Genomic DNA, 23,368 nt, shown 5'->3' with positions numbered 1-23,368 from the left:
TTTCTAAAACTGGATCATGAAATGGAATTAGAGCATCGTTTCACCATCAAAAAAATCATTGTTTTCTAAGTAAGACTGTTTCCTATTAATGAAAAAATCAGTACATTCTGTGACTATTTTGCAAACCCAATATGAAGCAGTCCAAGCAAGCTTATGTGGTTGGCTGGAATCTTAACTCCTCGATCTCTATACATGCCTCCTGCCAGAGACATAAAACTGCTCCCAAGGCCTTTCTGCCCAGCTCTAGAAAAACTCCATCTTCCTGTCACCATGAAAGATTTATCTTGAGCATAAACTGTAAGGTGTGGTTCCATGGCTGTTTATGGGATGCATGGGGATCGTCCCATCCACATGGACTGAGGTTCTCCCAAATGCCTCGGCATATAGGAATAAATATTGGGGGACCTTACTATCTAGCTATTTATTTCATCTTCCTTCTGTAACCTTCTAAAGCTTCGTTATGACCGTAACAGATGCAAGGCCTGGACGAGAGTTTTGAGGTTAACACACCAGCCTCCCCAAATGCAGAATGGGCATATGTAGTACGCACAGATCATCAAAAATCTCTACCCAGCCACTTGCCATGCTAGTGATTAGCTGGGACATTCACCTGATGCCACTGATGTGCATAAAGGGGGCCGCGGAGGCCAAGCCCCCAGTGACTGGACGTGACAGTCCATGGGAATGATATCTCACAGGCACCACTGAACCGGGGAACCATGAGAAGAAAGGAAGCATTTTGACATCACTACAGATTGCCATGTAAATACGAGGCAGGCATCTCAGATGTCCAGGAGGCATCTCACACCAAGCGTAAAAGCAGTTCATCTTATTAAATGAATGGGTGTGATTCACATGCCTTTAAAATTAACACTCTGGTCAAAGGAGGTACCGTGAGTGTAATTCCCGGGGTCTTCTCCAGCCCGCTCCCCCCAGTAACTTCTCAGCCGCCTTCTCCCAAGGTTCTCAACTACAGGAGGGCGTGTGGGCAGTGGGCACAAGGAGTCGCGGTGACAGGCAGCCGTGAGCGGTCGGGAGGCACCTGGACCTTGCATTCTACTGCTCGGCACTTTACGGCACGGGCCAGGCCTCCCTGTGCTCCCTCCCTTATTTCCGCCGGAAACTAGCAGCACTCATTTGAAGCATCGCTGTGTCCTGTGGCTGTCTGAACTCCTGTGCTGTGTGACAAAGGTGACTTCTGAATTCCGAGGATAGTGCCACTCACTACTCAGCATCTCTAGATAGTCTTGGATGACGAGCTCAGGTTATTATTACCGTCTACTCATAATAATAACCACCACCCCCCCTCCCAAATAATCAGAACTCGAACTGGCATTTGAGTTAAAGGTCTATGTCTACTTATCAGCATTTACACATCTGGACCGCGTGCATGTTATAAGGGTAGATTAGCTCGGGTTTGAAAATTGGCCATCTCAAAGTTGCCAGCCCACAAAACATTTTCATCTCCTCCCATAAAGCACCCACAGAGGAAAGGAAAGAAGGCCTTCCGCTGGTTACCCGGGTCATCTTCACTGGGCCTGGCAGGGTGGACAGGGTGAGCTAAGTAAGGGTGGGTGAGTTGCCAGCACTGGATGCCTGTAAGCCTAAAAATAATTCGGTCTGGGTCTGAGGGCTAATATCATGCTTCCGAGTCTCTTTCTGAAAAGCATAAAGCCGAGATACCCGACTCCTGCGAGCAAGCCCACCGCGAGCGTGGTGCCCAGGACCTTCGGCGCCCTTTTCCTGGCCACGCGGAATGCGGTGGGCAGCACCGCGGAGATTAAAATATTGTTGACATGTCCTAGAACTTTGTTAAACGTCTTCCTCTTCAGGACACGGTCGTAATAGGTTTCCAAGTTCGGTCGCTTTCCGTTCCCCCAGTTCCTCCTCGCAAACCCCAGGAACTTCAGTCGGTGCAGGGTGACAGCGAGCGACACGTCCGCCAGGGTGAAGGACCCTCCGCAGAGCCAGGGCTGGCGGCCCTCTTCTACCGGAGAGAGGGACAGGGGCAGTTAGGGCGAGCGCCGCACACGGACCCCGCGGCTCTCTCGTCTCGGGCTTGAGGGCCGGTGCGGGCTCAGCAGGAGCGTAAGGCCGTGGCGCATTTTGAGCGTCATACTCAGTGAGAAATTTATGCTAAAGACAAAGTGCGTGCAAACGTCTCCCAAGCTCAGGGGGACGCGCTTGGCATCGGCCACCCGCCCAAGTCTCCCGATGAGACAGGAGCCGCCTGAGCTCAAAGCCTGTCTGCCATTTCGTGAGGGATGCTAGGGACTTGAAGGCCTCCAGGCCAGAGGCGTCAACGGCAACCTCTTTCTAGCTGAGGAAAATGATGGGTGAGCTTTGGGAAAACCCATAAAGTTGGGCCCGAACGGTGAGTGCCGCTCTCGGGTACCCCTTCAAGCCTGCAGCACCCCTAGCGTGAAGCGAGCTTCAGGGAACGTGGCCTTCAGCGTTGTCGTCAGGTGGTCGGTGTCCTCGCCCTGGGCAGTGGCTCCCTCACAGGGTCAGGGCTGCGGGCAGAGGCGCGGACGCCGCCATCCAGCCCGCCCGACACGTGTGCCGGCCCCCATTTTAGACTCGACTGTGGATAAGGACGTGTCTCCAAACCTAAGGGAAACTCGAGGCCACATTTCAGCAATTACTCTGGTGGCTCAACCAAACTGACCTCTGTAATGACAGGTTTGTGAAACAGGCCAGGTTGGAACTTCTCAGCCACGAGTTAAATCGTGTAGAAAAACTCTCCGCCAGTCACATTTCCCAGGGAATGCAGACTGAGTTCCAATCACACACCTGGGTTTTGCTGAGTTCAAGGGTGCTGTTGCTCTCCTACCTTAAACTGCCCACGAAAACGACCACAACAGACAGGTCGCGAAATGTTTCCGATGGCGTCGCGAGCTGTCCCCGCACGCTCTCGGCTGTCCCCGCACGCCCCCGGCTATCCCCGCACGACCCCGGCTATCCCCGCACGACCCCGGCCGTCCCCGCGCGCCCCCGGCCGTCCCCGCGCGCTCCCGGCCTCCCAGGGAAAGAGCAAAGGACCCGCGTGAGAACCTACCCGGGGTTTCTTCGTTTCTTCTTTGCAACTCAGTTTCGACCTGGTCCAGGACTTTCTCCAGCTCATCAAGAATTTTCTTCAAATACTTGACATTGTCGTGGTCCAGCAGCTTTGACTATTTAACGAAAATAACTCAAGGTTACTCTAGGCCCCGTAAAAGCACGCGGAGTAGAGCAAAGCAGATGCGAACTCCCGCCGGGCCGGGGCCTTCCGTCCTGGGCGGTGACGAGTAGACGACCTTCTGAAAGCTAAAGCGAAGTCGGGGGGAGGCCACAACCCCTCAGGGCCAGACCCGCGGCTCGCTGGCCACTCCAGAGAGGGCACAGAATATGAGGGGCACAAAGAGACCTGTCGGGTGCGGCTCTCTGTGAATGACGCGTGACCGCCTGCCGGGCCGGGGGGACAGGAAGTCGAGGCAGCGGGCCGAGGAGCGAGTGGGCAGTAAGGACAGCTGTGTGCAGGCTCCTTGGAGCAGCTGCTGAGCTGAGAGAAGACGGAAGGAGGTGGCCGCTGAGGCGGGCAGGCCGTGCTGGTGTCTGCCACGTGTGCAGCACGCGAGAAGCTGGCTCACGTCGGGTGGCGGGGAAGGAACCGACAGACAGAGGAAAGCTGAGCCCGGCCCCTGGGGAGGCAGACGGGCCGGCCTCACGGGGCAGAGCCTGAAACGACAGGTTCCCAGGGCGTTTCATTAACTTGCTCTCACGCGTTAGAACTTGTCCTCGGCAACCGGCACGCGCAGTACCTGCTTTTTAAGCAACTGTCGTTAGGTTAGACTATCAAACCTAAGACAGAAAAATTCTTTCTAAAAGCACCACATAAGCCACGGGTGATCTGTGTACGGGTGACTCAGGGTATTTCACCGAAGACGTCCTAGAATCAGCGCGACCCTTTACGAAAGGCGGGGCAGTGGACAGGAGCAGCGGACGCCCGTCGAGGACAGCCTGCCTTGCTCACCTTAAGCCGCTTCTGTTTCGCGATGTACGCCTCTTGCAAATCTGGGTTTTCTTCCGCCAGTTTCTTCAGTTCAGACTCTGTGTTACCAATTTGGCCTGATAATGAAATCATTTTGGAAACAGAAAATTATTTCCTCCCTTCCGTGCAAGAAACAAGAGAAGCGGGGAAACTCGAGAGTCACGGACAGCTCCGGGGTCGGTGCCCCGCCTCCGGCTCGGACGTGCCCGCTCCGTGCCTCAGTTTCCTCATCTTTAAATGGGACTGTCGGAGTATCCACCACACGGGGCGAGGGGAGAATGGGAAGCACTCGGGCCAAGCCCCGGTGCCCGGCAAGCGCTCCGTGCGGGCAGCGGGCCGACTTTTCAGAACCTTTCAAGGTTTCTGTAACGAACTTCTGTGTGAAGGGGAGGAAAAGGCCCTATTTAAAATAAATAAATAAATTTAACTCGGTGGCAGAATCGTATCTGTCACTCTGCTTGGCGCCAGTCCCGTGTGAGCCCTCACGACGAGGAGGGACAAGAACGAGAGGGAGGAGAAGAGGAGGAAGAGGGGAGGGGGGGAAAGTGAAGCATCAGAAAGGAAAGTAACGTAGGTCAGCGCGTGACGCCCCGGAAAGAGCGCGGTTTCTGGGTGTAGAGGATCCGGGTGTCCGGGCTTCTGGCCAGATGCCCCCAGAGTCTGACCCGCCTGTCCCCAGGCCCTGCGCCACAGCGCACGCCTCCTGCTCTGCCTCTCAGCCCTGACCCTGCTCTGCCCTCAGGAGGGAGGAGAGGGGAGCGCTGGGCACCCACTCAGCCTCGAAACCCCGGGCCGCTGCATCGGGACGTGAGGAATGGTCAGACCGCTCACAGTTCAGCTTCTTCACAGGACGAGTGAAAATCAAGAACCAGAGACGTGGACCCAGCCCCCACTCAGCCCCAGCAGACCCCCGACCCCCGCTTTCCTGACACCCGGTCCATCTGTCTGTGAGACATGCGTGGCCTTTGCTTTGCCAGAGGCCATCTTTTCTAAGCATTATCCAAACTTGGCCCTCGAAACCAAGCGCTGGGAAAACCGGCCCTGTAGACAGTACACATCCGGCCGGCACCCAGATTCGTCTGACAGGTGCATGGACTAGCCCATCACACGCACCTGCATGAAGCACACTCAGCAGCTCTGTCCCCAGCCTTCCCTCGGTGACCATGAGATGTGCTAGGTCTCGAAATGAAGGAAAAGAAACCCCAGGCCTTTAAGGTTCCTACGTACTGCGAATCCGCGTCGTTGCGTAAGCAGGGATCATGGAGTCGACCGTTAGCTCGGGATGTAGGATGCAGCCGTGCGTGTAGGCGTCCATCGGCAAGGAGTCGAGCAGCTCTCGATAGTGTTGGACCCGTGGATAATACATGCTTCCCTTCTCGGGCATTAGCCTGGGTGTCTTCTCTAGCGCGCACACACAAACACACACAAACATTGAAGGAAAAGTCGCAGATGAAATCTTACCTCCAAAAGCAAAACAAAAACCCAACCACTCATCATCAACATTTCAGCATTACAGTAAGGCATTTAAAAGATCTCTCTCCAGCCCAGACACCGAAAACGAGGAATGGCCCGAGGTACCAGACCAGATCCCAAGTCATGACCCCACTGGCACTCTCTCCCCTCTCCACCTTACAAAGTGCTGCTCGACCCTCGAGGTCTAGGTACTTACGCCAGCTCCTCCCTCCCTGACTTCCGACGACTGCCAGCCCCTGCCGAGGCCAGCACGCCTTCCTCTGCACGCGCAGAACCTCGTACGTGCTCCATCAGAGTATCGTTGCGCCCCCGAACCCCTTCAGGGTAAGGAGCCTGCGACCCAGGGTCTCGGCCGGTGCCTCGTGCATGCGAGGCCCTCGGTGAAGGCTGTTTGAGTGAGTGAAAACGCATTATAGGCAGGTGATATCAAGAGTGGCCCCGGGGATGCTACGTGAGTGCGAAATGACAGTCTTCTAATAGTTTCTCTCTGAAAAGTGGGTTCTACATAAATCCTCACTCGCTGGTTAAAGTCCGCAGAGTCCTTGAGGGCAGGGACTGTGTTCTCTGTGCATCCCCAGGACCTTTGGCTCATCGTCGGTATGCAATAAATTTTAATTAATGAATGAGTTGACAAACGTATTCCCAAATTTCTAGTCATTCTAGAATTCGGTCACCCCCTCTATCCACACTGCCACTTTGCATGGTTTCAGTTATGCGTGTTCAACCACAGTCCAAAAACATTAAATGAGAAGTTCCAAAATAAACAACCCGTAAGTTTTAAACTGCATACCAGGCTGAGTAGTGTGATGAAGTCTCGTGTTGTCCCCGCCTGGTAGTCACTTAATAAGCAGTCTCGGTTATCAGATCGACTGTCACAGCACCACGATGCTGTGTTCAGGCCACCCTTACTCTACTTTGAAATGGCCCCAAAGCCACTCACATTATCTTTCTATTACACTGTATTATTATAACTGTTTATTTTATTACTAGTTGCTGTTGTTAGTCTCTGACTGTGCCTACTTTATACGTTAAACTTTATCATGGGCGTCTGTGGGTAGGAAAAAGCACCGTGTGCATAGGGTTCGGCGCTGTCAGCAGCTTCAGGCGTCCCCTGGGGGTGTCGGAATGAAGCTCCCGAGGAGACGGGGGGACGATGGTATTTGAGCTGGAGAAGCTCTGCAGTGAGGACACTGAGTCGCAGAGGCTAAGCTCTCCCAAGACCCCGCGGCTGGCTGGAGGCCGAACAAGGAAGTCGTTCGGTGACCCCTAACACAGCGCTCTGTTTTATTACGCCATCGATACATCTTTGGAGGGTTTGCTTTTCAGAGAATATCCAAGAACGGTGACGACGGATCACGTGACCCAAAGGTCAGGGCTGTGTCGCTTCAGAATCACTTCCCAGGCCCCTGAAAAATGCCAACTGGCTCATTCCAACAAGCGAAAAGAACGGCCTCGACTTTATGGCTTTATGTCTCAGTTTGGGTTATTATTTAATTTAGAAACGTTTTGAACGTCGCACACACATTCATAAGTGCTGACGATTCAGACTTGGTTGCAGAGCATTTCAGGCAAGATTCCATAATGGCAGACCACGGGGGACAGGCTTCGTAAGCCAACAGGCTATTTTCTGACTCTCTAAGAAAACAGAAGATGGATTACTCCTCAAACCAGTGGGCAAACGTCTCATTCCCTGCCAAGGAGCCCAGCAAGCCCAGCCCGAAAGGCTGCACCAGAATGATGAAGAACGGGGTGTCGGCTACATGCTGCTTGTCGACGGCAGATTTACCTGACTAGGGCACACCTCCCCGCTACCCTTTTCATGGGCTCAGCCTGTCGCCAGACAATTCCAGGAGGATGACACACTGGAGGCCTTCTAAGCCCCTTGAAATTCCAAACCTGTCATGTGCCACTGACCTCTTCTCCAAATAGAATTCTTCAGTGCATAAAGCACAAGCCATAAGATCGCATAGGAAATTGATTATATTAAAATATAGTTATCAAAGTAATTTTAAATGATAAAATAATAATACTAATATGGGTGCCTATTTATAAAGAGATTAATATCTAGCAGCAAGTCTACCATAATTTTAAAGTAATGTGAACATAAATGATATTTTAAGATAATTTGCAATAACTCAATATACTATGAATATATCTGTGATTTCTATTGGTAGCAAAATCACAGGCACTCCTGATGTTGCTGAGGATTGTGCATACATTAGAGATGGAAGGAAATAAATTTCTGTTGGAAATGAGTGAAAACATGACATAATTTTTCCCCATCTAAGATGTCACGTCTCCTGAATTCTAGTCAGAGACCACCAAGGGCCACGTTTCTCAAAAGCGGGTCTGGAAATCCCATAGCCTTGCTCCAGGCTCTCGCGGGAGCTCCATGCCGCCCAGGCCACTTCTGCGGTCATCCTGAGCTGTCCGTCACCTCTTCACTCCTCTCTCTCAAGTGTACCGCGGACCTGTCCGGAGGCTACGTGACACGTGATAACTCCTTCACTCCGACAGTCGATGGGACGTGTGCTTGCATGTTGCTGTGTTTCACATTTTTCTCCGCTTTAATTTCTAATGTGGTCAATACTGATGGATACCAGCCTGCATAAACAAAAGCTCTCAGGTATCCTCAATAACGTTGATGACAGAGGGGCCCCGAAACCAAAAGGTGTAAGTCCACTGCTTTAGGGGTCTAAGACCCTCAGGTTAATACCATAAGTGGCCCAGCTTTTTAAAATGCTTCTCACATGGTTAACTTCACGGCTGCTGGCTCTGGCTGCCTTATGGTGCCGGGCCGGAGGTTTATGTCCAGAGGAGCAAGCCGCTTCCTTCCTGGGAAAGTGCATGAGAGCAGGAGAAACGACGTCTGATTGCTTTCTGGGGACGTTCCATCTGGCCAGGCCTGAACTCTCCAAAGGAGGACAAATGTTTAAACCCGTGAAGATGACATTCTTCTCCCGAATGCGCCTTTGCTATATCACTCTGTCCTGGAACGCTTCGTCAGAGCGGCAGACACCCACTGAGCCCAGGTTCTCTCCCGACACCGCTCTCCCTCCAAGGACGCCCCGGCCCGTGCCGCACGTGCAGCGTGCTGCCAGCCTCCTGGCACCACAGCACAAGAGTGTCCCCCCTCCTCTGGAAACCGCTTTTCGAAAGACAATCGGGACGTTTTCTTTGAACTCTCTGGGACATTTCTTCCCCTTGACTCTCATCCTGTTTTACTTTCCAGTCCTCCCATATTTGTTATAATACTGTGAAAATAAATCAACAGAAGCCTCCTTTAAATGGAGTCGGGAGGCTAGAAGAGAGATCGCTCTCAAATCACTCAGTGCGACTACTGACCTCAACAGGAAGAGACAAACTCTGCATCTCCAGCAGGAAGTGACACTACTACCTCAGCAGCAGCAGCTCAACCAATGGGAGGCTGCCTAACTCAGCCAATGAAGTCACTACGAATTGTCAGTTTCCTCCAATGGACTCTTTGTTTATAACAGGCCCCCTCCCCACCCCCAAGTTCACAAAGTGGTGTTCCTCTCCTGTGTTTCTTGGGACTCGTACATGGTTCGCTATTAGATCACATGTCCCAAATTGCAATTCTTCGTTGCTGCGGAATAAACCCATTTTGCTGGAGAAATATCTAGCTATTTGTTAAAAGTCAATAATACTTTAAAAAGAAAATATTTTCTAGGAATTGTACCTCAGTCAGGAATGGGAAAGCAACAGAAGGCTCACAGGGGCAAGACAGGGAATCAGGGCCTTTTAAGAAACAGGCAATGAGAAGAGTTCCCAGCACCGGGGAACAGGGTTACAGTAGTGGCTGCCAGCATCAGTGACTAAGCTGTAAGACAAATAAGAATAAATAAATCGGTTGGCATGAGACCTGACTTCCTAGAAGAACTGAGCAGGGGACAAGGCGGGTCTTGTATTGCACCTAAATTTAGGCAGCAAATTAGAAACAGGCAGATAGACGCGGAAGGATGTGGTGAACAACAAGGAGGGAAAACAAAAGTTGTGTTTTTTGGTTTTTGTTTTTTTAACAAAACCAGAAGGAAACAATAAAAGCATTCTGCAGCGTTTAATGGGGATAAACAGCTCTGAACATTCTCAAGTCCCCTTAATCCTGGTTAGGATAACAATGGCCCAGAGCCATTTTTTAAAATTACAAGCAGTTTCCCCAAGAGCAAAGGATAAAAAGAATTTAAAAGCTTAAAGACATAAACTTCCATTATTTTACTAAATTCACTACTTTGATTTCCTACATTCCCCAGTGATGGAAGATAAAGGAGGCTTTATTATGCCTTGTTTTCAAGAAAAACTCTCCCAGGTCTATTTGAATAACTTGCAGATCTTCCTTTTAGCTCAGTGAACACAGATTAGACTTCATTTCAAATTATCTTTTTACTGATTTTTTTATTTTACTTAGATCACTTAGTCATGACATTAGTATATAAGATAATGTGTATCAAGTAATTGAACAAGATTGTACCCTTCAACTGGTCACACACCAGCCTATTTAAAAATATAATAATAATGGAAAATGATTAAGTTATGACCTGAAGCAAAAGGTATGGTTACAAACTATAATTCAAGACTGTTATAACTTTGGGACTAGAAAGATCAAATCTAAATACAGATGAGAAAAATTACTTTCTATCAAATTATACAAATTCACTATATGCACCCAGGATTTTCTGAGACAGAGCCAAATTTACAGCATTATTTTCAATAAATCAAATACCTTAAATGTTTACTTTTTATTTAATGGTATTATATTTAAGACATTTAACAGAATGCAAAAACTTTATGAGACATTTGCTGCAAGTGTTGGATAAACATAATATGGAACAAGGACCTCTGCATTTTAATATCCCCAACCTGTCTGGTAAAATTGAAAAAAAAAAAAAAATCACAGAGGTAAAAAAAAAAAAGTTTTTTAAAGCCACTTTTATTAGCACAGTCATGAGTTTGAAAGACCAGTTTTCTTCTCACTGTTCACAGTATTTTCTCCACACTGGGTTAGAATCTTGTTGCTAATCTGCAATTTCAGTAGATGTGCTAAAAGCCATACAAAGTTTTTTGACTATGTCTGAGAACCTTTTATTGATAGATACAAAATTATTCTATGAACCTTAACAATAACTAGAAATTCCTTACTTAAATAATTGTATTTTTTAATGTAGTAATGATTTCAAGATTAACGTTCTTTTTAAATTTGATACAGCTGATTTTCATCATATACTGATAAAATTGAATCTATGAAATTATATTTCCTAATCAGACTTGTATGTGATACTTTAAGATCAAACAAACCACTGCTAACAAAATTCAACCGCGTAAACTTGAAGATCTCTTTGGCTTTATTAAGCAATTCATGAATCAGCAGCATCCCCTCCAGCAACGAGAAGGGTGTTCCAGGCAGTGTGCAAAATTAAAGGTTTTTTTAGGAGGAAGAGCGGGGCAAGGAAGCAATTAGCAAAAGCAAAAGATTCTTTTAAGCCAGCACATCTTCTTTTGGGGAGGTGAGGGGAAGGCAAGGGATTTATCATGTAGACTGCCCCTTCTTCCTTTGGGAGATGGAGAAGGTCCATGTGACAGATGATCTTGCTGGTGCTTGACCAGAAAATTACAGACTGGTGGGTTAAGATTGTGTTTCTGAGATGGTCGAGACTGCTTTCGGGTCAGGCACTGAGTGTCATGAGCTTTAGCACAAGCGACACCTTTCTGGGCCTGTGATTTTTCTTTAACACCGGAATACTTTGATTATTTCCAAACCAAATCCTATTTCCTAAGAATACTTTAAATAATATACAGAGATATAAGACATGGGACATAATCTTCAGAGAACTGTAATATATTAAATTACCAAAGTTCAATATTCACCGTATTACATCCTTGATTCCAGGTTACCACTGAGCTATTTGGCAGCGATAAATAGTATACGTTCTAGTATTTTGTAGTTATTTTAGCCCACTTTTTTTTATAATCTAGTGGCCAAATAAAGTTCACTGAAAGTTCACTGAGAGAGATTATGAATGGTATAAGAAATATCTAGGTTTTAAAATCCATATTATTAGTGTATATATTCCCTCGTCACATCTACTGTTCTTGAGTTTCCCTAGTTTGCTTACAGTACGTCATCTAGTTTAATCAATTGCTTGCTTTAATATAACTACTCTTCATTACATGTCCAGATTTAAAAAAAAAAAAACTGTCATGTACATAAAAAAAAACTGTCATGTACATGAAAAAAAAACTGTCATGTACATTAAAAAAAACTGTCACGTACATGAAAAAAGTCTGTAAAACTGAGTAGTAATAACAGCACGTGCATGTACTGCAGACGGGTTTGGCGTTATCGAGTTTATAAGATGAAATTATCTTTGAAGATTAGTAAGCTTTAATGATTTGGGATCTTTTAATTTGGGATCTCATGCCAATACCCAATAAATGGCTATCGAAAGAATGAAGAGATTGCGCATGGTTCCCTCTTGGTTGAGCAGCCACAACTGACAACTTCTAAATTCCTCCTTTGACCAAAGTTCTGACCTCAGGAATATCACTGACATCTACACCAGTCTTCCATGTAACTGCTTCCAAAAATGAAAATCGAGCATAGCTATCACCCAACTTAGATATTCACTTTTTTTAGGCTAAGACTTCAAAAGAATTGTCATGGCGATCATATTTCTCCCCCAGAATTACTAGTTACTTAATGGACTTATTCCGTAAGGATGTAAATACTGATTACACAGAAAAATTGGAAAGATTCGCAGATCAGGAAGCCATCATTTTTAGTACAGACTCCAGCTGATAGAATAATAAGGGTTAACAAATAGTGACAGCGAGAGATACCAGTTCGCTATGCTCTGTTTAGATGAAGGATACACGTAATTAAAGTCTCCTGTTAGGACCATGGGCAGCTACACACCTCATAAAATCTATTCACTTATTCTAATTCGTCAAGGTTCCTCAAAGTTCCACCCATAATTAGACAAAGCACTGCATGTTCTGACAAGTTTAGAACATAGCAGGCTCCAATTCACCATGCTCGGGATAGAACTGATACTTTTCAAACGATTTGAGATCCCACTAGCCTTTTGTTTTATTACAATCCTGTTCTCCCATCCTTTGCTAATGCAGCTGATTTTTAAAAACAAAATTCACATACTACAATACAGTTAGCCTTGTTAAACTTCATCTCATTTTTTCATTTGATTGTTCTATTAGAAACATTTCATAAGCTGGTCATCGTTTTAGCAACCCCAGCCTTTCTGTCATCCACAATGTCATAGCGTTTCTGCTCTGTCTTTATTCAAGTCCTTTGTAAGATCATTAGGCTCAAGTCAGAGAATAGACGCCTATAAGAACACCAGGAGAGATCCCTGTCCAGGTCGACATCTATTTTCAATAATTCACTCGTTTTATCATTCACGTGTATTTATTAAAGAATATTCAATTAAGGAATATTCACCGTATGCAGGCGTTGAGAATACAGCAGCTAATTGTCTCTGACTCATCGTGCTTACACTGGTCGATAAGCAAGTGAAACAATTAAAATAAAGTGTGATAAAATCATTATGGGATACGTAAAACGAGAGTCTGTCGCTAAAGGGGCAACCTGGTCTAAGACATCTAAAATGAATATTCTTCAGTATGCTGGTTTGTCCACGCAAAAACATGCATACTTCATCGAGCCATCTTGCTCCTTCATTCCACAAGGAAGCAATCACAAGTGCTGTACTTAAACCAAGAGACGCTCTATCTAGAATCATGCCTGGCACATAATAGACTCATTTCTTATGTGTTAGTTAAAGACCTTCTCCAGGAATGCAAAACTCAAGCTGAACTGAGACACTCAAAAATTATATATTATATGTATATTTTTTTAAATTTTCGACAATCCGTTTTAGAACTGCCACACTTAGCCAGTCATTGACAGCACGGCTTAAAGCTTAAACAATTACTTAATGCACATTAATCTGTAGCGGTGCGTCTCAAACTTTAGATATGAATCACTTGGGGATTTTGTTAAAATGCAGATTCAAGAGATGTTCAGTAGAGTCAAGGATTGAAGCATTTCTAACAAGATCCCGGTGGTACCAGCGCTGCTGGTCAGCGAAACACACTTTCAGTAGAGAAGATGGGTAGAATTCTCCTTCCCGGTCCTTGACAACTGGGATAACTTCTGTCCGTCTCTTGTCTGGCTCTTTCCCTAATCTCCATGAGTCCCTAATGATAAATACAAAGTATCTTAATGATAATTGTGATAACACGTGTTTGTTTTTTATTTAATACTTTGGGATACAGTTCATCTGTAGATTAGACTGGACTTCATTTACGTAACTAGTTCTTCTCTTGCTGTTTTTATATCTGCCTTGGTTTTAGGTCCCTTAATTATCATCTTTTTTCAGCCTTATCCAATGGAATGACTACTCTCCTAGGAAAGAGGAATGAGTGAAATAAGAACCGATTGGACTTGCTTTATCTCTGCAACTGATTTTAAAAAAAAAAAAAAAAAAAAAAAAAACTATGTCATCTAATCCAAAAGGACAAACAGAGAAGTCAAGTCACCAAGGATACACAACAAGTTAGGGACGGCTTCAAACTAAAAGCTAGGATTCTTGATTGCTTACTTATTCTTTTGGTACAATCATAATTAAAGTGCTTAGTTTCCATATTTTCATCTTAACATTTAGCCCACGATGCCTCGGATTCGATAAATCATAAGAAGAAGAACTTAGTATTTCCTTGTTCGAGCCGGACTCAGAATGTATTTCAGTTTTGTTTAGACTTTCAAAGAAAAAAGAAGCACCTAAGGAAAATTTTAAGAAAGCCTGAGAATCATGCACATCACTACGTTATGAAGTAAACCAACGTATTTCATATTCCTGAATATCTTAGAGGAGAAACGATGTAAGGAGACGGAGAAGGAGGAGGGGGAGGAGGATAATAGTTCAATGGATGCTAACAAAAGCTTTAAATATAGTCTTCCATTTACCGTATCTTTTTAAAGTTTTTGATTATTTAAAATAGAATTCTCACACTATTATTCACATTATTATAATCACTTCTCCCAAGAAATACAAATTATTATTTAACACTTGTCCATTTCCAAAAAGCTCAAGGTTGAGAAAAAAATGATCTTAAATCAATTAGCCACCATTTTCAGTACAGTACTCTGCATAGAGAATGGAAAGCAAGTAATGGTGACGAAGGAAGCAGTTTGTATCAAATTCTTCGGCTTAGATCAATGGCCATCTCTAAGAAAACCTCGAAGCAGAACCCTAGGGAATGAAGCACTTGGACTAAGAGCAGAAGTGGCCTCCTGTCCATCTAGTTGCCTGGGGTCCCTCCCCCATTCAGGTCCCATAGCTATTTTCCTGAGAAGTAATACCTGACATGTTTGGGGCCAGTTTCCTTTCTCAGCTTCCAGCGATTCGAGGTTAGGTTCTGGTTTTAATTTGCCCAGTGAACACTGACATAAGTGGGGGCGGATGAAGAGTAGCTGGAAGTCAGAAATCACAGAAGGGTGCCCAGCCGGAAGCTGGAGCCCTGTGTTCTGCTCTCAGTCTTGCCAGGGACCAGCTTGTAATCTTGGGCGAATCACTGAAGCTACAAAGGGTCGTCATTAGGAACTAGCGAGACAGTGTGTAAGGGCCGTGACCGGGGGAGATAGTCGGTATACCATGGAGGTCTCATTTGAAAGACTTGCATTCCAGCCCTACTCTGCCATGGAATAGCTCCGTTACCTTCGACAACCTCTGGGTCTCTCTTTCCTCACGTGCAACATGGGAATAACTAGTCTACCATGACTGTCTCAGGTGGGTTCTTTGAAGACCAAATAGAACAAATTACAAAATGCCTGATATAAAACAGGCTATCAATACATGATTATTTCTTAAACACTCTATAAATTTAAGCCCTATAATATTCCTTACAACAGATATGAAATTCAAACTATGCAGATGTAACAGAGACAAAATAAATCAAAGTTTACCACAGTCTATTCTCCCTTGCCTAAAAGTTATTCCTCTTTTTGCCCTCTTACTGTTTTTAAGGTATAACCATGGTCGAACAGATAAAGCTGATTTTCATAGTGTGCATTTAGAAGCTATGTTATGAATTTGACATCGAGGCTACTAAATCACCAGCACAAAGTACACACCTGCAGGGTTTTTTGCAAGTGAATCGGAAAGGAAAGTTCCAACATTAAAATTTGTAGTTTACATGAAATTCTTTTAAACGGAGTTACACTGGCTTATACAAAATTATATGTTATTGACTTATTTTATATTTGGGTGCTTATGGAAATGGAAAAGGTTTTTTTCACTAAACCACCATCATGAAACCAAAAAGAAAGAAATAGAATGGGAGGGAGGGAGGAAAGGAGGAAGAAGGAAAGAAGGGAGGAGAGCAGGAAGAATGAAGGAAGGGAGGAAAGGAGGGAGGGAGGAAGGAAGGGATGGAGTAAACAGATTTGTATTAAAAGTAAATCCAAGAAATCACAAATAGCCTTAACATTACCATCCAGGAAAGTCTGTTCAAGATAATCAATGATCTGAGTGGCCTCACAAATAATGTTTTCCCCGTGGATAAGGACAGGCACTTCTCCGGTTGAGTTCAAACGCATAAACCAAGGCTCATTGTGCTCACTCAGGGGCAGACTTACGTCATGTTCCTCGCACTTCAATGCCTTTTCAGCAATTACCAAGCGCACCTGGAAGAGTTCACACCGTTACCACAGCGCATGCAGGCTTTCGGTGAAACGACATCCCCAGATACCACCAAGCAGCTTTTCTGTGCTCCCCTGAGTTATTAATACTTTCAACATTCTTTTTGAGTACAGTCCTACACAGCATAACTACCTTCAGGTCAACGACAGATTGCATATACGACAGTAGTCCCCTAAGATGATAATGGAGCTGAAAAACCCCTACCACCTCGTGACATCGCGACACACAATGCATTTACGCCTGCGTCGTGGCGATGCTGGTGTGAACCGACCTACCGCGCTGCCAGTGGTGTGTGCATGCGATTATGTACCATACATAATACTTGATAATAATAAACAACTGTACTGCTGGTTTATGTATGTACCAGACTGTGCTTTTTATTGGTGTTTTTAGAGTGTACTCGCTTTAAAACTGTGTGCCGTGTTCCCCTAGCGGCAGCCTCACGCGTCTCGTGTGTACTGTCTCTCCCGATTGCATCGTTCTCTTTCTCGTGCTTGATTTAATCTCGTGTTCTTTTGTACGTAACACGATGCACAGGCTTGTAGCCTAGGAGCATAGGCTGTACCATTTAGCCTGGGTGTGTAGGAGGCTATTCCATCTAGGTGTGTGTAAGTGCAGTATGTGATGTCCGCAGAACGACGAAATCGCATTTCTGAGATCATATCCCTGTTTAACTCCCTGTGACTACTCCTGTTCTCAAATTAACATGTCAGAGATAGTCTAGGGTCTCGTCCTTATAAATTAGAAAAGATAATAAGTAAGGAAAATGATTCTAGCCGTATTCATTTACAGTCACCCTCTCCGTCTCCACTGCTTGCTTGGCACCCTAAACCTAATCACATGTCCCCCCACCCCCAGACAAGACCCGGAAATACAGATGCTAGGCCTTCTGGAAGAGAGTGGACGGGAACAAGAATGAGTAGAAGAGGGAACTGTAGGTTATTCCGTTGCTTGATGGCGCTTCCTTCTGCCTCACCCTGCAAGGCCCAGGGGACAAGGCCCCCACCTACAGTGATGCCTTTTTGTCGCATTTCGTGAGTGCCAGTGCCTGGGTCATAGCCTTTCCATCTCTGGCCGATTCCCTCTGCTCCCCCGAAGGTGCATCCGTATCCCCGAGAGAGGGTAGCAGGGGTTAGGGCGTGGTGGGAGGCCTGTCCCTAGGTGGGCCGGCCGGGCGGGGCGCAGAGGGAGCTGTCCCGGTGCTGAAACCCGATCCGCGCCGCCCGCCCCCGCGAGGCCTTTACCTTTTGCGAGCTGAAGGAATGCGTCCAGTGATACAGAATGAGCTTAACCTCGGCGCCCGACTGGCCTTCCGCCATCAGCGGCGCGCCGCCTCTCTGCTCGCCCTGCACCCGAGCCATTTCGGGGTGCGCGGGCGCGGGAGGCCTAGGCCGTCGGCGCGGTGCTGCTTCTCCCGCCCACGCTGCCCCGCAGAGCGGCCGGGGTTCCTGCGGGCGCCTCCTGCAGCTGGGAAGGGCGAGTTCGGGGAACGAACAGGCCCCTGGGAAGTGTAGTTTCTCCCGTGACAAAGCTGCGGAGGCGCGGGGCGTGTGCGCCCCAGCACGCTTCTGGAGTGCGGCAGTCACCTGCGAGGCGCAACCGCACGCTTTTCGGGAGAAACTGTGTTAGATGAGCCCCTGATTATTACAGGGAATAATGAATAATTCTGATCGCAAGTGACTCACTGGTTTGGGAGGTAGAGTAGAGGATGCTCAGGTATAAAAGCAGCGATTTTCCAAGATACTTGGGGTTCCTCTCACTGAGTCTGTGCCTTTGAGGGGAGAGGGTGTTACAGTTAACAGACAAAGCAGCAGGATAAGGATCTAAGGTGTCATTAGAAGACACTACGCTGGAGTCATGCAAAATAATAATAATATCTAATGAACAACTAATACACAATGGTGAAGTAAAAATAGCCTGGTTGTTAAAGAAACTTTAGAATGTATCTACATAGATTCGTGTCCTGGTTTTTCAGTTTTCCCCATTTTTGTAGTGGAGATAATTTATTTTCCTAATTAGGTTTCTGTGAGAATTAAGGAACTAAATACAATGTTAAATACTTAAAACAGCCTGGCATGTTGTAGGCACTCAGTATTATTCACAGATTCAGTTGCCTTATAAACATTCTCTTTATCGCCACGGTCAGAATAATATTTTATACTAGTCTAGTTATTATTGTACACCTCTTAAAATTTGGCTTCAGAGTAAATTAATAAAATTCCCTTTCAGTAAATATGTATTAATGTGACCATAAAACAAATGCTCATATAATGCATTCAGCAAATATTTATTGAGCACCTACTATGTGCCAAGCATTATGCTGGGCCCTTAGAATACAAAGACCTGATACCCGGTACCCAAGATATAAGTCTGGTGGCAGAGACAACAACATAAATAGACAACTACAGTAGAGATAAGATCTGTCTGTCTTGGAGTGAACACAAGGTGTTATGAAGGCAGGTATCCCACTCAAGCCCAAAGGCCCCCTGGTGTAGACAAAATCTCTAGGGTCCTTCATCTCCCTAACAACATTTCATTTGTTGTTCTCTATAATTCTTTTATAAGTTTTAAAGATTCAATAATGTCTTTTTATAGCCTTAAGTTAGTTCAAATGCTACAGCAAAACAGATCCTAACCAAATTTGTTTTCTTATCAGTTCACACTTCAAAATAGAGGGACAGAAAGCAGAACCTTGAAATCAGACAGAATGGGCTTTAAATTCTAGCTCCACCCCTAACGACCTCTCTTGAGCCTTCACTTCATCATGTGTAAAATATGGATATATAAAAATATATGACTGCCATGGGAATTCAGTGAGAGACTATACATAAAGCACTTAGGACATTGCCTGCAAGAGTGGTCCCCAGCCCCACGGCTGCGGACCGGTACCAGTCCATAGCCTGTTAGGAACCGGGCTGCTCAGCAGTAGGTGAACAGTGGATGAAGGAGCGAGCAAAGCTTCATTTGCATGTGCAGCCGCTCCCCAGCGCCAGCATCACTGCCGCAGCTCCCCCTCAGATCATCAGGCGTTAGATTATCATAGGAGCCACAGTCCCTGGTGCCACAAAGGTAGGGCCTGCAATATAGCGTATGATAATAGCATATGTGGAAAAGCCATTGCATGACATTAAGAGGACATCATATCACATGTGCTCTTCTCTCGTTAGGCCTCAAAATTTTTACTTCCTACATGATCCTGCTCTCCATTCCTCTTCAGAAGAACAATTTTAATTCTCCAGCTTCAGGTTCCAACATACACTACACAGTTCCTTTTCCTTAATTTACTCAACATCTGAATAAACTCAACACTCTTGGTAGGCCATCTGTCACTTGCAGCTGAAGGAATCCTGACAGCAGAGTCCAGATCTGTCAGACAGTGGGCACGTGATCACATCTTCCCAGCAGCAGAGCCAGATAGTGAACATTGAGCGAGTTGATTGATTCTTGTCTTGAATATTAGTATTCATATATGTCCTTGGGAGTGTAAATGTGTTCAGAGCTTCTGAAGGGAAACTTATCAGTATGCATCAAAAACCTTGAAAATGGGCATAACTCCTAACCTATCAATTCTTCTCTTTGCAGTGTAACTTAGAAATAACTGCAGCAAATTCTGTCAGTTGGCCCTAAAAATCCATTTTCCCCTGCTTCAATGGTAATAGAAATTTTAACTAAGCACAAGGCTGCTGAGAATGACCGCATTTCCCGGGCTCCATTGCAGCTAAAGGTGGCCATGTGGCTAGTTTCTAACAAGTAAGATGTTACGTTAAGTGCCACAGGGCAAGTCTGAGAAGGGTTTCGTAAAGAGACAGCTGTCCCTGTGCCTCTTCTTCATCCCGTCCTCCATCCTGCTTCCAAGAGGGTAGATGCTGACTTGGACCATGAGGAATAAGGCTACACCCTAGGGATGGGCAGGCCCTGAACCGAAAGGAAATTGAGCCCCTGGGGACAGGACACTGTGGACCTCAGTCATTCTTAAGAGTCACCGGGAGTCAGAGCCTACTCAGTGGCATGCAGCACACACAAAGACATTGGGCAGCAAAACCACCACACCAACCTGAGTCCGCATACCTCCAAACTTTTCCTTAAAGAATAAAGCACTTTGTTTAAGCCACTGTTACTTTTTCAAGTGCTATTATCTTAACCTATCTTCATTAATACATCAACCTTGTAAACATAGGTGGCTTTAGTTCTTTATGCTTTTATATATTGTACTTTCTTCTACAGTGAATATTTGCTGCTTTTACTAAAGACTTGAACATCAAAAGAATATCAGTAAACAGATGAGGTACAGAAACTTGGTGATGTCTTGGTTTTAAATCACAACAGAGGTAGGAAAAGAACCGCAGCATCTATTTTCATTGATCCATAATCCCTATGATTTTCCACCCCCACTCAAAGCCACTTGTAGATAATTAAAAAAAAAAAAAAACTTTATTATCCATTCACATGTTTATTCAGAGCTTCGACTCAAGCGTGTGTGTCTTCTGCTGCTCTGCATCTCCGTACATCATCACGTTACGTTGCGGGATCCTGGACAACAGACCCAGGTCCATTCGATTTCTCCAGTGTGCATTTGTCGAGCTTCACCTGTGCCAGGAACAGGGCTAGATACAGAAGACAGGGCAGAAAATGTCACAGACACCAGCCTCAGGGGACACGGGTGTGGAGGGAGCGAGATGAGATCACAATCCAGTGTCATAACTGCTTTGGTATCTAGGAGCTTAGGACGGGAAGGGGGAGAAAGGCTCCTAACCACAGTTTCTTCCTAGAAGAGCGGGTGGTCTTTCCCAGAACTGGCGCCAGACTGGCTGTGCTACCGCCGGCTCATGAGAGCTGATTGTTAAACTTCCAGGAATTTTGCAAGCTGGATGTTCAAAACTGCCAATATTAACAATTAAATAAAATTGAATTGCATTTTAAATAATTTTAAAAGTACAGCTAGCAAATACTTAAAACTCATCACTTCCTAATCATTTTGCTATGTCTATTATTATCTGTATTCTCGAGATCACTTGTGTCTATTGTATTCACTTAGTGGCGGGGTCATGTATGAAGTACGCTCCTGTGCATCTCTTCCCCACTCCCTGTTCAGCGACATCATAGCAGCAGCTTGGGGTTGCCCATGGCCGGAGTATTTACAGAAATTGGCCAGTGCTGTCTATCATGTGTATGCTTGTTTTTTCCAGAGAGTCGGTTGTTAAGCATTTAAGCAGCACACCATTCGATGTATGAATTTTATTTAGTGTTTGGTAAATTATTTTAATGATGATGACCAGGAGAACCCTGAGTAGACTTGTGAATGAGTGAATTTGTATATTAATCTGCTTTTGGTGCCTTTTCCTGTCCCAGGCAGCTTTAGTTCTGTTTTCTCCTCCATTACTCAGACACCCGCTACCCTGATTACATTTTCATTCTCTTCACTGTAATTAGGAAGAAAGTAGATATAACATACATCTAAATGCCCATTAGCACATCGTCCCAGAAACAAAAACCATATACCCGTAAACACTGAATTAATTGATTACTGCATTTGTATTCAACATTAATAATACCCTATAAACAGAAGTATAACATAGAACTTCTGCATCTAAAGATGACAGACCACTTTTTTACAATGTCATTTGATCCTCGTGATAGCCTCTGAGGTAGCTACCATCCCTAATTTATAGTTGAGGACAATAAGGTTTAGTGACTGAGAGACTGGTCCAAAATCCTAGAGCTAAGAAGTATTATTTTCTACTACTCAATGCTAGCTTTAAACCAAAGAGGGAAATCTGTGGACTTTCAAGCTTTACACAGCCCAGGGGGGAGACTCTGGGGAAAATATAACCATCTTCTTGAAAACTAGTCCTCACAGGTATAAATACTTCTATGAGAGCACAAACTATACTGTCAAACTACTGATTAGATAGTCTAATACTGATTGTGTGTTAGACTTAGAGCTTCTTAAGGTCAAGGCCCAATATTACTCGTTTTAGGAACCCCAGGAATCCCAAACAGTGCTTGTTACATAAAAGATGCTCCAAAACGGCTTATTAATTAACGGAGAAAAAGAGTGAGTCAGTACCGCTGTCGCCACCAGCAGCAGCGGCAGCAAACTGCGAACGGCTCATGCCAGCAGCAGATGACAGCCCGTTCGGCCTCCTGCTCGAGAAATTCCGCGTGTGAAGGTCATTTCCTTTGACGAAATTCGATATTTACAAACCCGGCCGAGGATCATGGCTCTGCGAATTGTCTTTTATAGTAATATTTATTGAAATACTTTGTTCATTTAAATATCTCTGAGGAAATGAAGTTAAAATAGATTCGATCGATTTTATTAAATAACAGATCACATAACCTCTCTGAGCCTGTGTCACTTGACCTATAAAATTATGATAAAAATCCACCAAACATGCTGATATATATCCAGTTTGGGAAAATTCCTTGAACCAAGACATTATAATTTGTGCACTTTTCTATATGTCTTATGCTTCAATCAAATTTTAATTTATCCTATAGAACTGTTATGGCTGAATGATGTAAGCCCGATTACTGATCTTATTTAATTGTTAGCTATTAGGAAATATATCTATCCGTATCTAAATCTATAAAATAGATTTGATTAATGGTATGAAATAACAGATTACATAACCTCTATTAGATGTATAACCTCTAAATAAATATGTTTTGTAGATAGATATTTTTTAATGTATGTTAACTAAGCCAGAGATCTTGAAAACTTTTGACAAATCCGAATACTCTAGGTTTCTATTTTTTAAAGTACTTTTATGAATGACCACAAGAGGTCTCTATTTTTTTAAGAATAGTCCATCCCCTGCTGTTTTTCTCTTGACAAATTAGAAAACAGAAATAGTGATATTCTCTAGAGAATATATTTAACTAATTAAGCTATCTGGTTCAAAACCAAATTTTCCAAAATTGGGAAAAAAATTTTATGTTGGTAAAGAATATATAATGTCCACTTCCTCCTAGTAAGATCGACATTAATACTAAGTACCCAGAGCTACTTTGCCTGCTCTGCCCTGACCCTTGCCAGTTATCTGACCCACATGAATTGCATAGAATTTGTAATTGATATAAGCACGCACGAGGGAAAAAGGAGAAGATATTTAGAAATTATTTTTTT

At 44.9% G+C, this 23,368-nt stretch overlaps 1 protein-coding gene across 2 annotated transcripts; it reads right to left on the bottom strand.

Moving 5' to 3' along the window:
• Nucleotides 1-1,550: 1,550 nt before the first annotated feature.
• GDAP1 (ganglioside induced differentiation associated protein 1) lies at nucleotides 1,551-17,610 on the bottom strand. Of its 2 annotated transcripts, none has more exons than XM_011366944.1 (6): nucleotides 17,484-17,610; nucleotides 16,172-16,223; nucleotides 5,258-5,431; nucleotides 4,013-4,107; nucleotides 3,059-3,173; nucleotides 1,551-1,987 (listed from the first exon to the last, which is right to left on the bottom strand). In XM_011366944.1, the coding sequence occupies exons 1-6, from the start codon at nucleotides 17,598-17,600 to the stop codon at nucleotides 1,605-1,607; spliced, it is 936 nt and encodes a 311-aa protein (XP_011365246.1). In that variant the 5' UTR covers nucleotides 17,601-17,610; the 3' UTR covers nucleotides 1,551-1,604. The 2 variants fall into 2 exon arrangements, with proteins under 2 accessions (XP_011365246.1, XP_011365245.1); XM_011366943.1 differs by having other exon boundaries at nucleotides 16,031-16,223; nucleotides 17,484-17,604.
• Nucleotides 17,611-23,368: the final 5,758 nt, after the last annotated feature.

Source organism: Pteropus vampyrus, unplaced genomic scaffold (assembly GCF_000151845.1).
Source record: "Pteropus vampyrus isolate Shadow unplaced genomic scaffold, Pvam_2.0 Scaffold127, whole genome shotgun sequence".
Classification (NCBI taxonomy): domain Eukaryota; kingdom Metazoa; phylum Chordata; class Mammalia; order Chiroptera; family Pteropodidae; genus Pteropus; species Pteropus vampyrus.
The sequence above is the reverse complement of the archived record's forward strand: the minus strand, read 5'-3'. Positions and strand labels throughout refer to the sequence as shown.

Coding starts and splice junctions, on each gene's coding strand:
- GDAP1 (XM_011366943.1), bottom strand. CDS start 17,600: ATGGCTCGGGTGCAGGGCGAGCAGAGAGGCGGCGCGCCGCTGATGGCG. Junction 16,224..17,483: donor ATTCCTTCAGCTCGCAAAAG/GTAAAGGCCTCG, acceptor GAACTCTTCCAG/GTGCGCTTGGTAATTGCTGA. Junction 3,174..4,012: donor CGAAACAGAAGCGGCTTAAG/GTGAGCAAGGCA, acceptor TTCGTTAAATAG/TCAAAGCTGCTGGACCACGA.